This window comes from Citrus clementina, unplaced genomic scaffold, assembly GCF_000493195.1.
Source record: "Citrus clementina cultivar Clemenules unplaced genomic scaffold, Citrus_clementina_v1.0 scaffold_6, whole genome shotgun sequence".
Taxonomy (NCBI): Eukaryota; Viridiplantae; Streptophyta; class Magnoliopsida; order Sapindales; family Rutaceae; genus Citrus; species Citrus x clementina.
Window position 1 is genome coordinate 21,609,310 of NW_006262139.1, and position 17,269 is coordinate 21,626,578.

The following is a 17,269-nucleotide window of genomic DNA, read 5'->3' on the forward strand; positions in this document are numbered from 1 at the left end:
AAATGAATTTTAAAAGTTAACAATTTCCTCAATAATAACAATTAGATTAAAAGAAGTTTGAGTAATTTGAATGAAATAGAAAATAAATCCGTGACAAGATATGATACACTATTAATAGTGATTTATGTCAGGACAGATTTTTTGAAAAATTAGAACCTAAACGAACGCGAACGGCTCGGAGTTCACATTGCAAATAGAAGATACGGACCTTTTTGATACAATTGCAAAAAGAGTGTGTGCATACTTGAAATATTATAGAAAATTAGGCACTCGGGTGTTGCATCTTATTTTATTTATTTACTATTATTTATTCATTAATTTGCATGAGCAGCTAATACGAGCGCCGGAGGCAAAGACCCAACCGAAGAGCAACGTGCTGTCACGGAACAGCCAACAGCACATTTATTCTTTTTAATTTGTCTCTACGCGTTCGCATGAAATCGTAATCTTAATTCACTTGCTTTGTACGTATTTACTATTACTAATTAGTACCTATTTATTATTACCACCCAGAACTTATCCAACAGTTTTTCTTTTTCAGTGACCGGTTGCATGGGATTAAGCTTTTTTTTTTTTTTTATATTAATCACGAGGTATTTTGAGGAGGGTCTCAACTGTGGGAGGCACCTTTAAGTCCGTACCACAACTTAGATTAGAAGTCCTCACTCAAATCGGGAGGTACGGATTCTCCCAACAAATGCGACTTCCCTACGACTCAAACTGGGGAGTAAACCTAGTCAAACCACATAAGGGAACTCCATTATCAGTGAAGCCAACACTTTATTGGTGGGATTAAGCTTTCTTATTAGAGTAAAAATTAGTTTTACTTCACAGTATTTTTTTGTTTTGGTATTATGACGCAATAAATCATCAAGCTTATGTATTTGAAACATACATGGGGAACTTGCAATAGAGTAGTCTTGTTCCTTAATTGTTTTTCCTTAAAATTTCAGATGAAGCGTATGTTAAGCTTTTCTTTTTCTTTTTCTTTTTTTTTTTCCCGATTCGAAGACTGGAATTTTTGACGGTCAAACCACGTCTTTCAAATTGTTTCTCATTGCTAGGGCCTAGGAAAAGGTATTGAAGTTTTGGAAAATAGTTTTTTTTTTTTTTTTTTTCCATTCAAGTTATAAAAAGAAAAAAAAAAAAAACCAAACAGCGTCTTGTTTTGACTCCAAATAAATGAACCCACGGTGAGGAATCTTGAATGCAAATACAAATATTCCCAATCGAAAATGCATCATAAAATTTTAACATTTTTTTTTTAATGTTTATCTTGATGTTTAACACGACTTCAATTGCAATTGCTTGTATTTTTCTTGAAAATTTTCACACCAGAACAGAGAATGTTCTCGTTACTTGTCTTTTCCTTTCATTATTAAAATATATATATGTAAATAAATAATATCACTGTCGTAAAGACCAGACCAGCTGCCACGACGTTGGACACGATGTCCAGGGAATGTGAATCAATGATTAAAAAAATAAAACAAACAAATTAAAGACACAATCTCATAACGTGAGAGAGCTGGCATTTGACAACATTACATTACCCCCCACTACAATTCCAACAAACACAAATTGTATCCAATTCATGCTATGCAATGCAACAATGTGGTAAATTTTCGCTACTAGTTTTTCTGTGGAAGTTAGTAGGAGTTGATTTAGGAGGTTTCAAAGTAGAGTCAGCTTAGTTCATACTTCAAATTTTCCATGTCACATGTCAATACTAAGAGGAGGTTTTAATAGATTTTTTTATTGTATAAATACTATAGTACATTCGTTTATAAATCGATAGATAGAAGGAAGCGGCTTTGATTGATTTCTAATTGTAAATTTTAGTAAAATTGTAATACATTTTTTTTTTTACTCAAAAAGCATAAACAATACATGTGTCAGTATATCAAACTTCGGTATTGTATTTCCCTTTTTGACCATCTATTCTGTTTTTTTTTTTTTTTCCCCTCAATCTCATAATTTGATATTCAATTAAATTAAAAATTTCCTTTCATGTATTTCATGGCAATTCTTGAAGAGCGATTTTAAAGAAGACAGATGGCATAGGTTGGAATCGGCAGGTTTTGTTGATTTCATTTGCCCTTTTTTTGTTGTCTTCAATGGTGGGGAATCAAAGAATTGGGTTATTAGTTGGCCAATAACTAGAGAAGCTGTCACTTAAGTTGTAGCCATTATCATATCATAACTAATATATATGTAACGTAACCTTTATCAGATTTTGCTTTTCTGATCAAACATTAAAAACTAATTAAAAAAAAATCTTGCATTTGTTTTCTGATGAAAAAAGGCCAGTCAAGAATGGTGACAAAGTTAAAAGGAATCATAAAAGATCTAGTCAAGTCCTGAAAAGGGCATCCATATAATCCGTTCCAAATTTACCAAATGTGTGCTGGGTTAAAAATTTTTGGTGCCTTTTCAAAAACAACCTTCCCTAACGTGTACACTAAAAATTTAGCAGTCACCATCAGCCAATCTACCATTCCCAGTCAAAACATAAACAGATTTTTACAAATCAGAGTTTTTCAGAAAATAGAAAATCAACAATAAGAATATGGAGATATCACGACAGGAAATATTCAGAAGATAAGCATAATCCATAGTTCTGTTAGTGGTTCTATGCTATTGGATTAAGCCTTCAAATAATTACAAGTTCAATTACAGCGCACTCATATTCTTCTTTTCATCAGTTCCTTACTTTTCTCCACAATCAGAACTCATCAGAAGAAGAAGAAGGTATTGTCTCAGTTTTGAAACACAATGATCAACAAAGGAATGAATGAATGAATGACTTTAGCTTTCTGCTTCTTTTATTTCATTTCAGTTCATTTACGCCATTGATAGTTTTTGCTTTTGCTTCAATCAACAGCAATGAAGACATTCTTGCAAAGATTAATACAACATTATCCGATCAAACCGGTGTTAAAAAGCAAGATCACATTTATGCATACGTTCACTACAGTCACTTGTAACATTAAACTGGATATCAACATTGCTGCATCAGATAGACAGTTGAACAATGATGCATCATAAAGTTTAGTTTGGAACAGGACACGGAAACAGTGTTGTAAGTGGTGAAATGTGATTGTTGCACTGGTTTCCTTAATAAGATAGCTATTACCAGACTTAATAAACAAGAAATAAACAGCATAAGCAAATTTTTCTCTGCGTTTTTTGAAAATTACAGAACTTCTTTCTTTTTTTTAAATTTTTTTTCCCTCCTTCTTACCGGACTCCACAGGCCAAACTAAATCAATCCCCTCCAGGACAGACTGTTTCAGAATTTGGAACTTGTAAATTATCTGTCTTTCCTAGCTATAGGTCTAAACAATCAACAAATTTCTTGAACCGTTTCACAATTTACAATTATTTGTTATTACTATCGATCAACTGCAATCACAGCTAATTAAATTGCAACATCAAATGAGTTCAACCCGTAGGAAACAATGCTAGACCATAAGTATTCTGTAAAATTGCCCCAGAAAATCTGCAATCTGATATTTGATCACTGAAAAGTAGCACACTACATCATCTATCTTTTGTACCATATGCTGTATACGTCTTTTTTAACTTACTGTGGGATACTTCAAGCAAAAAGAATACAAGATAAAGGGGTACCTTCGTCTCTGTTGTTTCAGTGATGTACTTGAATGGGATCTACTAAGTACTCTCATTGGAGCACCGCGGTGAATATTTGGGTACTTGTTCAGAAGGTAAGAAATATGGATCAAACGCATCAGCACCATTCCCCTCCTTCTTTTTCAAATTATCATCAATACCACTATAATCCAAATTCTGCAAAATACTTGGAAGTTGGACATCATTTTCTTTGCCATATTTCCCCATTTCTATATCGAATTTGTCTTTTGAACCTATGAACCCTTCATTAAATTCTGCTGCAGCTGATCCCGCTACTGAATCATCATCTTCTGTCACCCATGTTCGGAAATTGATCATTGAAGGGGGGATCTTGGAGAAGAAGAGTTCTTTAATGTTCTTTAATATCCCCCTATTGAAAGGGTTTTCTTTCTTATCATAACGGTAACGGAAATTTTCATAAGTTGTCTGCAGAAAATTATGAACCAGAAAGGAAGAAATGCAATCAAGAATAGCACACCACAGAAATACTTGATATGATAACATTCCTGGAAAAAAGAATATGAACTATATAATGGTGGTATATGCAACATCAAATAAGCCCGAGTTTTCATTCCTGCACACAAACACACATAGGGGGGCCAACACAAGACCATAAACTTTTTTCATTCAGAGCAACAACAATCGCATCAATCTGACAAATCAGGCATATCATGGGTAGTTAATATCACTTATTCTTATTTTCTGGGCAAAGTTCCGTATGCATGACAATAAAAATAAGCACCAAAATGGAAGAGAGTATCTAAGTTTATTGTCACATGGCTTTAGATAATCTACCTTTATGATATAAACTATACAAACCATGTACACAAACTGCACTTAATATAGTTCGTCTGTTTATTTATTGAAAGCAAACCACAGGAAAATATTCTATTTTCGGGTTATTGATTTTAAACTACATAGGAGCATTTTGAAGAGTAATCTCACCTGATTACTGCATATTAGATAAAAGTGGAAAACAGTGAGTCCACCAACAAACCAGACTGCTACAAAGCAATATACTATGAGAGCAACAGATAGTAGGTCATCTCTCATGATGCTCGATAGATCACCCTCCTGGCGGATGATGTTAATCCAAGAGAATACAAAGACGTAAAGGCACAAGAAGGTTGAAGTTGATATAAAGAATATGAAAGACACATAATTGCGCTGCCAACAAAAGAATAGCAGTTAGCATCTTACCACATAATTTTTTTTTTTTCCCACAAAGTGTAACAAAAAACAAAAGCAAGTTAATCAAAGTATGGTGTGTTATGAGCAAAGCTTAAGCCGTCAACTTATAATTCTAGATATTGACACATCTCTGTTCAACCAGAACTTGATCTCTTCTAATTGAATTAGCTGATGACATTTAGCTTTCTACAACCATATGTTCAGCATGCTTATCTTTGCTCATACCTCTATTCTGTTCTTTTTTATTCTTCTCCTTGTGCTTTCCGAAACCTTACTCGGCACTTATAGATAAAGATTTTCCTTATAAAAGCTCAAACAAATTATTTGCAAGTGTTTGAGACATCAAGGCAGTAAGCAAAATGAAATTGAAACAGATCATTTCTGAGGACCCAAAACAAACTTCCTTTAACAAAGATTAAGAAAAACCAAAGAGGAGATGTAATCATTCTCCAGGGACTAATTTAACTTTCATGGCACTTATGGATGGTCATTTAATAAGCTCGAAAGCAATTTATTTAATACTTACTAATCCAATACATTGTCCCACCCATGGACAGTGGTGATCAAATTTCTGGATGCAGTTGTTGCAGATTGAGCAATGAGAAGCTCGTGGAGGGCGATATAGCAAACAAGTATCACAAAACTTCACTCTAACTGAGTGTCCATTAACTATTAAGTCTTTCGTACGAGGCAATTTCACGTCCTTATTGCTGATCCACTCTATCGATGGGGTATTCAAGTCAACTGATTCATCTAATTCAGGTGGCTGAGCATTCCTTGGGATAATTCCTGGATCTCTACCTGATGTCATGAAGAGAAAAGTGAAGTCCTGCATAAATTTAAGTGTTAGAGTATGTCGAAGCATGCAGACTCCTCTAAAACCAAGAAAGTTTACAAATTCATCTAACATAAACATACCAAAACTGTAAGGAGCAATCCCCCAATCAATACTGGGTAGTTGAAGAATGGGTTTTCTTGTTTGATCATCAGCAGCATCTTTATGCAGAATGCTATTGCAGGAGCTCCAATCAATATTGAAGTTAGAAATAGAGATGCGGCATCGGGACCAAAGACTATTCTTCCACCACATATGAATTTCTGATATTACAAACAAAAGCTTAGTTCCATCGATTCCAGCACTTGTCATGACATCAAAAATTGAGTACAATATCATATTCTATTGTCCACACAAAAACCAAACAACTGACTCAACTAAAAGTAACAAAATTCCATGAGAAATATATTCAATCCCTAGTTGTCAAAAGCGCTTTGAGAACTCATCAAATAATCATTGCATGCAACAATATCAAATAAAATAAATGCACCATTAAAATAGAACAAGTTGAGGTTTCCATATATATATATATATAATTGGAATCAAAACGAACCCAATTGCATAAAAGAATCATTTATGACAAAAATAACAAACAACATTTCAGAAATGGCGAGTTGACGTTCAAATATCTTGAAAGCTAGCCCTTGAATCAAAAGAGAGAAGTACAAAAACAGAAGGTGAGAAAATAATTAATTACATTGTTACCCTTCCAAAGCTGATAGAGCCTCTTGGTTTTGGCCTGGTTAGGAGATGTGAAAATGTCCTCAGAGAACGAATTGTGAACCTTGTTTTTATTTTTGGTCATTTTTTTTTTCTTTTTACAAATTATGCCTTCAGTTCCTTCTCTCTTTTCATTTACTAAAAAATTCAAAATCAAACACTGCCATAATTATTCATAGGACAGAAATATCTGAAAAACATGAAGACAAAAACAGAAGATTATGAATTAAAGCGAATGAAATTAGATCAAACGCTTTAATTTCCTCAAAGTTTTCTTTTATTCAGTTTTTGCCTTGTTTTACATTTCTCTCCCTCTATTTTTAATCAAAGAAAAAGAAAATAAGAAAATTAATAAAATAAAAATACAGTATTTCTTACCAGCTCGAACCACTAACAAACATTGCCGTCGGGCCCTCTAACGAATTTTGCTCATTCGACCGTGATTTTCGCGGGCAAAACCAAACTAAACAAAAAAGTTATGTACTAAACTAAACCAAAAAGTTGCGTTCTTTTAAAGAACTTATAAAACGACATGAAAAAACAAACTAAAACGACATTTCACATAAAACCCACTGACGCATTTTCTTTATCTGCCTTTTTTTTTTTTAAATAGAATTTTCTTTGTCTACTTGAAGTAACTAAACACAGCCCATCCACCCATCATATAACGGAGTTCTTTGTCTTTGACTTTTTGTTTATTGTTCATTTTTATGCCGTGGCAATCAAATTTAGAATCACCGTTATCAACGTTCATTTTAGAATTTAAAAGAAAATTTCGAACCGTTAGGGCGACAGAGAGAAATATGATTTGGCGCCAAAATTTGAGTTCAGTCAACGGCTTTTCGATTTTCATTGATTTAGCACAATCAAGAAAGAGAACACAGGTATTACCGTCAAGAACCCAGAAGCAGATTAACCCGATTCATTACAAATTTTAAGGGGGGCAAATTTTTTTGTAATTGACCATTAGGTCTACCTTTATAACAAAGCTTTGGCCCCAAACTCATGATTGATTTAGGAAGGTCTCTTGAATGCTTATTATCCAAGAATACTAAAAAAAAAAAGATATCGCTAGTTTTTCCATGTAAACCATTTATCTCTTTACAGATTCTATAATATCCAATAATTCTTGTGGCAAAATATTTAAAGAAAAAAAAGTAAATAATCATTTGCTTGATGTTTGATTCTAAGAGCATAAAATATATATTTATTGTGAAAAAACATTAAAAATAATAAAAATTAGGGAAAATATCTTATTTAATTTTTTATTCATTTCGAAATTTGTAATTCTTATTTTTAATATTTAATAATCAATTGTTAATAAGTAAAAGCAATCAAAATTAGCTAGGTTAGGGTTCCCGTTTATAACTTGGGCGCCAAGATACTAGGCCTAGGTTTCCTAATAAGTAAAAGGAAACGATTTAGGAAACTGGAAAGTGACTCATCCTTTCGTCACAAGGAAATTAAAGAGGGCCGGGCTGTGGAGTCCTCTTCTATAAATACTTCCTAATCTGCTACTAATAATCTCCTCTCGTTCTCATTGATTTTCCTTTCTTGACAATGGAAAGAACAAGACCACCCCTTCCATTGGGCTGCAAATTCCAGCCCTCCGATGAACTACTTGTTCAATTCTACCTTTTCAACAAGATTTCTGGAACCCCAGCCCCCTTTGTTGATGATCTCGTAAGAACTGAAAATCTCTACGGTTTCAAGGAACCTTGGCAGATTTGGAGGCAATTCGGAGGACCCGATTTAGAAGATGGTGAAGATCTTTACTTTTTCACTCCCTTGAAGAAGAAGAGTGTTAACGGTTCGAGGATTGATCGCAGAGTCGGTACTGGTACGTGGCAAGGAGAAGATGCCGGCAAGGCTGTTGTGTCCCGCAAGTCTAAAAAGAAAATTGGTTCCAAGAAAAGGTTTCGATATGAGAAGGACAAGTCTCCACACAATGGTTGCTGGATTATGCATGAATACTCTCTGAATCCTTCACTGTTGCCGCAAAACCTTCGATCCAGTGACCTTGTTCTTTGTCGAATTAGAAAGAATGGTGAGCCAGCGGCAGGCGGGCAGAAAAATTCAAGGAAAAGGAGAAAGCTTGATGAACCAGTTGTTGAAGAAGACATTGATCAGCCTGCGGAACCCGTTTTCGTCGAGGAACACCAGTACCACTATCTGCAAGAAATTCAACCGCAGCCCTCTACTGAACTAGCTCCTCATAACCACCTTCAGTCTTTTCAGAATCATCATTTGATGCAACAAAGTCCTGCATGCTTCTTCAGGGCCCAAGAGGAAAATTATCAGCAGTCTATGACTCAAGAAGATCCTCATGAGCTTGAACTTTCTGACAGTCACCAGAATATGCAAGACACTCCGGTGACTGAGCAGAATTCACACGAGCAACTTCAGCTTTCTGCCGAGACTCACCAGCATTTTACTTCATCTGACCTCCAAGAATACCAACAAATGCCTGTAACTGACCAGATTCCTCATCATCAGCTTCAGCTATCTTTTGAGGGCTATCGGTCAAGGGTTCACACTCCATACATCTTGGAGGAAAATCAAGATGTGGTTGCTAGTACTCAACAGATTACTTATGAGCAGCATGAGTGTACTGTGGAGAATCACCAATATATGGTTCATCAGTCATCCGACATCGAAGAGAATCAACAACTGCCAGCTTCGGAGCAGAGGCTTTATGAACAACTTGAGCAATCTGTTGAAAAGCACCAGTCTGTGCTTCCTAATCCACCCAACTTCCAAGACAATCAACAACTGTCTGGAACTGAACGAAGTCTTTATGATCAGCTTGACAAAACTATTGAAAATCACCAGCAAATGCTTCAGACTCCATCAAACATCGAAGGCTGTCAAGACCTGCTGGCATTTGATGATACTCTCCTGTGGCTGCTTGACTCTTCTGATGAGAACCTCAGTTTTGATATTAATGACATTTTGAACGGAGAGTGAATGGAATATTGTTTATCTTGTTATGAATAAAAAACCACTGTCACTTTGTATTTGGCAAAAGTTAGTATTAATTAATGGAATCCTTGGCCATTGTGCAAAAGTTCTTCCCACTACGTTAATGAGTACCTGTGGCATGATTCTTTACCCATGCAAATTATGGTATGATTTTCCCTTTTTTAATCACTGAATCAAATTTCTTTTAGCGGACAAGGTAATTTTATTACTCAGTGGTCTTTAAGTAGTTTCTAACACTTTCTTCCTTTAATATTTTGTGCACAATTATCATACACAATGTATACATAACTATCAATTCAGACAGCATCTCAAATTCAAAAGATATTACACTTTACAATAAAATATTAAAATGAGTCCTTGAAGATGCTTTTATGGGTATTTTTTTTGTACAATGACAAAATGGGAATATGTTTTGCCGATGCATCGGAATAGGCACTACTAGAAAAAAAGTCCTTTACGACGGTTATTACCCGTCATCCGCCCTATAGTATGACAGTTGAGTGACCGTCATTAATTCCGGTGTCAAGAAAAATCCTTGACTGTTTTTATATATCATGTTTAGCATGACGTATTATCTATCACGATTTTGTCATTAGTACCTTGATGAGAAATTTTCACCCATAACTAATATCTATCATAAACATTTCCCATTCATGACTATTGTCTATTATATAAACATGACATATTTAATTGGAATAATAAAATTATTTTTATTAAATCTAGAAGGAATAACTGAAATTTTAAATAACTATTAAAATATTTAAAGTAATAAATATTTAATTCGGAGCAATTGTTTTTAATTTTTCAAAATATTTTGGCGGTAATTATTAAAAATTATTTTAAAATCATTTTGGCACATTTCAATAATATATCAATTAATTCTAAAAAATAAATAAAAAATAAAAAATCCAAAAATAAATCTATAATTGACATCCAAATCAACATCTATAATTTAATCATTACAGCCAAACAATTCAAGTAAACAAACGTTTGAACAATTTGGTATACAATCTTTCCCATAAAAAAATAAACACCAAACCCAATTTCAAAAAATATTCCCACTTTTAAATGAATCTTCATGTCTTCAACATCGACAAGCAAAGTCCAACAAACCGCCTATCGTATTGGCATGCTTGTGTTTAAGTTCCAGTTGCTGTAAGATGAACTGAAGCAATTTTGATCCCTGTGAAGCAGTCTTTGAGTACAAGCACTACACTATTGAAAATTTTGGGAAGAAAAATGCATACTAAAGAATACACATGAACTCAAACAGTGTTATTGCAAGGACTAACATTGCAAAGAAGATGAAAAGATAATGCTATTATTTACCATCATTTGCCCAAAAATTCCAGTTCACATTTATGGAACAATACTAAAAATTTCAGAAAAATTAAAATCTATGCAAAATCAAAACCTTAAACACACTAAAATCTGCTAAATAGACCTACAGGAGCTCAAATAATCTCCAAAATATCTGAATGACAAATTAATTTACAACAAAAAAATGTTGAAGATTTGTAAAACGGAGGCCCATACGATTATTCAAATTACAAAAGAAGAAAGGCTGCTGGCCAATAAATGATAAAGGCATGCATAAAGAAAGACAAAGAATACTGTGGGCTTTAGAGAATCAGAAACTTGATAGAACAATTATTTCAGAAGAAAGAAAAAGAAAAAGCAAGCACGCTTGAAAATTTTTCAAGATAATGAAACCGCATTAATTAACAGGTTAAATTTTTTTGTAAGATTAATGGTTTCTAAAAAATTCAATAAACCTTTCAATTTCACAGAAAGAGAGATAAGGACAAAGACAGAAGTCTACATTAAAAGCACTGCAAAAATTCAGTGCAGAATATGTCTCTACAAGTACCACAAAATATATACAAGTAAATATTTATAAAAGAAGCATTCAAATGAGTCAGAATGTGACCCACCGTTTGTCCTTCACTGTATATAGCATTAGAGCAATACTCCCCTATTATGATATGCGCGCACATAAATTATATAGACGCATAAAGTAAAAACAGCACAAATCTTATTATTTGTCTTGCTAAAACCCAGGAAATAGCTTATAAGATGACATGGACCGCCTATAGTTCAAACAAAGAAAAGAATAAGCCACATATTAATTGAAGCTAACAACAGACATAAAATAAAAAATGAAAAATGAAAAATGCTCACCTTTAGAATGAAGTCAATGTAATGAAGAGCACCATTCTCAAATTGAGTTCCGCCACCTGGAAAAATGAGGTATTCACCAGTAACTTTAGCCCCATTTTGCTAACCCTTAACTTCTGTAAGCTTTGTGTGGGGAACATTATAATACCAAATCTATCCCACACACCATGAGAACAAATCTTAGCCCATGTGAATTAAAAGTAGTCAAGTATATATTTTATAATGCAGAATATAAGATCATACCCTATCCCCGCTTTTAGGCCACTTAATTGAGCGTTTGTATCCTTTCAGTAAAGGAGCAATACAGGTACAAGCTTCTTCAGGGCAATACCTCTCTCGATGTTCATAATGCTTTGTGCTGGAAAGTATTCTAATTGCTTGCAAATTGTCCAGGCAAGGGATGCAATCTGGCCTAGCAGTGGCATTACACACTTTCCAGCAATGACTATACTGGTCCTTAGATATAGAAGATTGTTGTGATATTTTCTCATTCTATGACTCAATAGGTTGAATTGACCAAGGCCCATTCTAAGCATTAGTTTCCTTCAAAATTTCTGACTGGTCACCAAAAGGAAAAATCTCAGTTGAAGCCTAATCCTTTTCACGACTCTCAGCGTCATCATCTTGATCTTGAGAACCCTTCTCCTTTTCAATCTGACTAGCCTCACCCATTTATTTTCATCCAAGCTCTTCTCTGATTCAATTTGCTCAATTTTATTTGATTCGCCGCCTTCTATTTCTCCAGCTTCTGAATTCAAATCTCCACGTTCACTTTTAGATTCTTCATCTTCCATTTTTCTACCATCGTCATTTTCAGACACCGCCTTAGATTCCTTTTCAGACTCAGTATTCTCATCAAAACTCTCTTTCACTAAACGAAACGACACAGCTTAGAGTCGTTTGTCCAAAGCCTAAGTGACGCACGTGTTGAAGCATGTGAAAAGGGAATCAAATTTGTTACAAAGTCGTTATCCACGTGTCTAAATAATGTACATTCTGGGTTTGCTACGAGCTAATATATAAGCTGATTGTTGAGGCAGTTTCACGGGATTGATGAGAGCATTCTAGAGAGATTTAAGTGAGAGAGAAAGTATCATCTTATTCCTTGTAATCTTCTCTGTAATTGCTCAATAATTTCTTCTTGAATAATCAATAAAACTCGTTCCGTTGGCTTCTCTAGTTGATATAAATTGTGCATTCTTGCACAATTGAACCATGTAAATTTGTCTTATTTGATTCCTTGTTTCACTTCTTTACTCACTAAATTGTGTGTTTCTAATCTCCATTAATTTTCTTAATAAGGTACTATTAATTATTGAATCAACAAGATTGATTAGTTGGTTCATAAGCATCTTGAATTGATCTTTATTACGATCTTGGGCAGTGCTTTGATAGCTTGAGTGTTTGAAGCTGTAAAATCACTACAAATACGTATTATTATTATTTTAGGGTTTTACAACAAGATTGGGAGAGCAGGTAAAAATCTTCTTGTCCACTTCACTCTCCTCAATAAGAGCAACGCTTTCATTATTAAATTGAATGAGAAGTGTCAAATTGTATACATCTCAAATGTCCACTTCCAACAAATTCTCATCACTTTCAATACACATCTCAAATGTCTCGGCATTCCTCTACTCTGGTTTACCAAAAAAATTTGTCGTTGGCTCTTTCATAACCTGGGACGCCATTATATTCTGTTAATTCTCCATCAATAAGCTTCTCCTTCTACTCCTTTTATTTGATTGTCAATACCAGCAGACTCTGAGAAACGCCCATATGATATTTCTCCTCTATGAATCCCTAAAAGGAATTTTTCCTTAAATCTAGTTGATACTGACAATGAAGTTATGACTTGATTTTAAATAATGAGAGCAACAAATTAAATAACCCTCAAAGGAAAAAAAAAAAAAAAAAAGCGAAGACATAATCGTTACACTTTCTTACTGTTTTAATACATTCTTAAGGAGAATGAGAAATTTTGCTATTAAAGTAGAAGAAGAAGTTTTACTATAAAACCCTCATGCAGAGACATAAAATTTAAGGGAAATATGTTAACTTTGCTAAATATTTTGATTAATTATCAAGGGGCACAAATTAAAGCAAAACAAAAACCTTTGATATTCCAAGGTCTACAAAACAACAAAAATTTGCCTAATTTTATTGTGTATATGGTTTTTCAAATAATAAACAAATATTATGCATGGCTTTCTGTAAAATTTATTCAATCTTCTTTTATTAATAACCATACTAATTTATAATTCTCAATACAAAAAAAAATTGAAACAAAAATAACGAGAGAAAATAGAAAATATTATCGCATTTAACCTATAAAAACGCTCAAGAAATTAGTTTAGGAAGGTTGTTGTTTCCTTATATCACACGAAAAATAAAATAGTTCAAGAAATCCCTCAAATATTATTTATACGGTTCTATATCTAAACTCATTATCATTATCATTCACCATTCACAGTGAAGACATAATGCCAGAAAGATATCATAATCTACCATTGGGTAGCAAATTCCAGCCCTCTAATAAACTTGTTCAATTCTATCTTTTCAATTTATTTTATAGGCTTTAATAAAATAAGTAATTCTCGTAATGCTCTTTAACGCAATTTTTATAATTTCAATGAAATTAATAATGTCAGTATCAGTCCCTAACAAGTATTCATATATTTAACTAAAAACCTTCACATAAATATCAGTAAGTAATGTTTGTTGTCAAATTATTTTATTATAAAATATTTTAATTCAGCACAAAGTAAAATAAATTCCCAACTTCGCCATTCCTTTCAGATATAGCGTTTAGGATCACGAAGTAACAAAACAAATAATTTGGTAGTCAAGTTAATTAAAAATTAAAAATAAAAATAAAAACAATTTTAAAGACCGTTAAAACTTAAGCCTATTGGCCTTGACCTGAGGTTTCCTAAATGGAATTCATGAACAAACAAAACAGTCCATTTGCAAATTTTTTGAAATCCTCTTTTATCCGTTAATAAGCTAAATAAATAACTTATCAAAACAAAAAAAATCTAAATAAATAAAATTAGGACACTGACGAGGCACTTGCCTAAAACTAATCAAAATTAACTAGGGTTCCCGCTCCAAGATACTGAGGCTTAGGTTTCCTAATTAGTATAAGGAAACGGTTTAGGAAGGTGACTCATCCTTTCGGAAGGTAACTAACTAATTAATGCTTTGGACCGAAGTGATGAATTTAAAACTTATGCATATGAAACGACGGTGTTTTGTGTTAATGATTTTAGTTAAATGGTCACGAGCTGTACACGTGATTTTCTTAAGCCTATTCGAAACGACACAACTCAAAGTCGTTTGTCCAAAGCCTAAGTGACGCACGTGTTGAAGCATGTGAGGAGGGAATCAAATCTGTTACAAAGTCGTTATCCACATGTCTAAATCATGTACATTCTGGGTTTGTTACGAGCTAATATATAAGCTGAATTGCTCAATAATTTCTTCTTGAATAATCAATAAAACTCGTTCTGTTGGCTTCTCTAGTTGATATAAATTGTGCATTCTTGCACAATTGAACTAGGTAAATTTGTCTTCTTTGATACCTTGTTTCACTTCTTTACTCACTAAATTGTGTGTTTCTGATCTGCATTAATTTTCTTATTAAGGTACTATTAATCATTGAATCAACAAGATTGATTAGTTGGTTCATAAGCATCTTGAATTGATCTTTATTGCAATCTTGGGTAGTGCTTTGATAGCTTGAGTGTTTGAAGCTGTAAAATCACTACAAATATGTATTATTATTATTTTAGGGTTTTACAACAAGATTGGGAGAGCAGGTAAAAATCTTCTTGTCCACTTCACTCTCCTCAATAAGAGCAACACTTTCATTATTAAATTGAATGAGAAGTGTCAAATTGTATATATCTCAAATGTCCACTTCCAACAAATCCTCATCACTTTCAATACACATCTCAAATGTCTCGGCATTCCTCTACTCTGGTTTACCAGAAAAATTTGTCGTTGGCTCTTTCATAACCTGGGATGCCATTATATTATGTTAATTCTCCATCAATAAGCTTCTCCTTCTACTCCCTTTATTCGATTGTCAATACCAGCAGACTCTGAGAAACGTCCATATGATATTTCTCCCCTATGAATCCCTAAAAGGAATTTTTAAGAATTGTTCCTTAAATCTAGTTGATAATGACAATGAAGTTATGACTCAATTTCTTCTAGTTACTTAGCCTAGGATATCGGCATCAAGTTTTCCAACCGAGTCTTCCGGTCCAAATTATGAACATCAATCATCTGCTATGAAGGAGTCTCTCGAGTGATTACTAAAAGCTGTATGTGTATTTTCTTCTTTGATATTTTTTATTCACTCTATATACTTGACGCCATAAACATTCATAATTTTTTTTCCCGTGTACGAGTGTGCTTGATATAAGAGACTTATGCAGCATTATGCTTCTTTCACAATGAATTATGTTTTATTCTTGCCTGAGTTTCTCTTTATTTGACCATAGTTTAACGTGTACTTTCGTCAGGCTTGTGAAAATCTTCAATTAGTAACTCTGAGTCGTTGCCCCAACAATAGCAAATTACTTTTCCTTTGGAAGTGTTATATGACGGATTCTTAGATGTATTAATGTTGTTTCAGGTACAATCACTGTCACCTAAATCATTAAGTGCCTCCGTCAGCGAAATTTGCTCAGCATTGAAAACAGTTCATGCGATATCTGGAACAGCTTGTAATGACTATGGAGTTGATGTAGATGAGAATTTGGCATCTGAAACAAGGTGTTGTATGCGTGGATAGAACTTCAGCTTGCAATGTGGGTGCTCATCTGAAGAGAAGATGAAGCACAAAAGAAATGCAATTGCTCTAGATGAAACTGATATTCTCAAGCCATCAGCTGGTTAAATATGGGACATATATACAACCAGGATCATCACAAGGCGAATGATTGAGGTCTGATGTCTGCTCCTATCCTACATTTTTATTATTTGAATGTGCTTTAATGGTAGAGTAGCCACTGTGTTCTGCATCTCTTCCCAGAATTAGGTTTGTTTTATTCTATTGTTAGTTTCAACCTATGAAGCCTACATTTTACCAACTGAAATCAATGGTAAATGGCCAACATTAGCGGCTGTCATGAGGGGTGCATGTATGACATAATAACTTTACATTGTAAAAATCGGAAGATAATAGTTTAACTGTAGGAAAATGAAAATATAGGAATTTAAGATCCAATATATCAATTAGTACATTAAACAGATGTATGAACTTGATTCACATTAGTAATAGAAGTTCACGTATGGCTGGTAGAGAAAATAATAGAAGATTGTATGCTACAAAAAACCATTCACCAAAGATATGACTATTGTAATATTTCTGTAGCTATGCACTACTTCTTAGGTCTTTCTATCATCTTCAATGCTCCGTCAACTTGGACTGTATCGCTTCTTTGTTGTAGATGTGAAAAACTTGCTAATTCTTTTTGTTGATCTAGTTTCATCACAATTTTTTATTTTTTATTTTTTACTCATGGTCTCTACTTTTGTTGTCTTATTCATTATCTAATTTGCATACCTTAACCTTTTTTTTTCCTCATGTTTCTCTAAAGGGATTAATACGTATTGACTATTCACAGCCCAACAATACCCTGTTGGATATAATCAAATGCATAAACCAGTGGTTGATAGAAACTGAGATTGATTTGGATT

General features: G+C 33.6%; 2 protein-coding genes across 2 annotated transcripts; one reads left to right on the top strand and one right to left on the bottom strand.

The window, feature by feature from the left end:
• Window positions 1–3,572: 3,572 nt before the first annotated feature.
• LOC18038580 (probable protein S-acyltransferase 1) lies at window positions 3,573–6,485 on the bottom strand. Its single transcript, XM_024182630.1, has 5 exons — window positions 6,378–6,485; window positions 5,764–5,943; window positions 5,372–5,674; window positions 4,600–4,821; window positions 3,573–4,080 (listed from the first exon to the last, which is right to left on the bottom strand). Exons 1-5 carry the CDS (start codon window positions 6,483–6,485, stop codon window positions 3,676–3,678), a joined length of 1,218 nt encoding a protein of 405 aa, XP_024038398.1. The 3' UTR covers window positions 3,573–3,675.
• A 1,475-nt stretch (window positions 6,486–7,960) lies between these two features.
• On the top strand, window positions 7,961–9,367 carry LOC18038581 (NAC transcription factor 47). Its single transcript, XM_006430384.1, has one exon. The coding sequence runs from the start codon at window positions 7,961–7,963 to the stop codon at window positions 9,365–9,367; it is 1,407 nt and encodes a 468-aa protein (XP_006430447.1).
• The last annotated feature ends 7,902 nt before the right edge of the window (window positions 9,368–17,269 follow it).

Bases quoted from the DNA above. Each gene is read 5' to 3' on its own strand.
- LOC18038581 (XM_006430384.1), top strand. From the start codon at position 7,961: ATGGAAAGAACAAGACCACCCCTTCCATTGGGCTGCAAATTCCAGCCC.
- LOC18038580 (XM_024182630.1), bottom strand. From the start codon at position 6,485: ATGACCAAAAATAAAAACAAGGTTCACAATTCGTTCTCTGAGGACATT. The intron at 4,822-5,371 runs GTAAGTATTAAA...TTTTGTTGGCAG, and splicing joins TGGGACAATGTATTGGATTA to CGCAATTATGTGTCTTTCAT. The intron at 4,081-4,599 runs GTGAGATTACTC...AATTTTCTGCAG, and splicing joins ATCTAATATGCAGTAATCAG to ACAACTTATGAAAATTTCCG.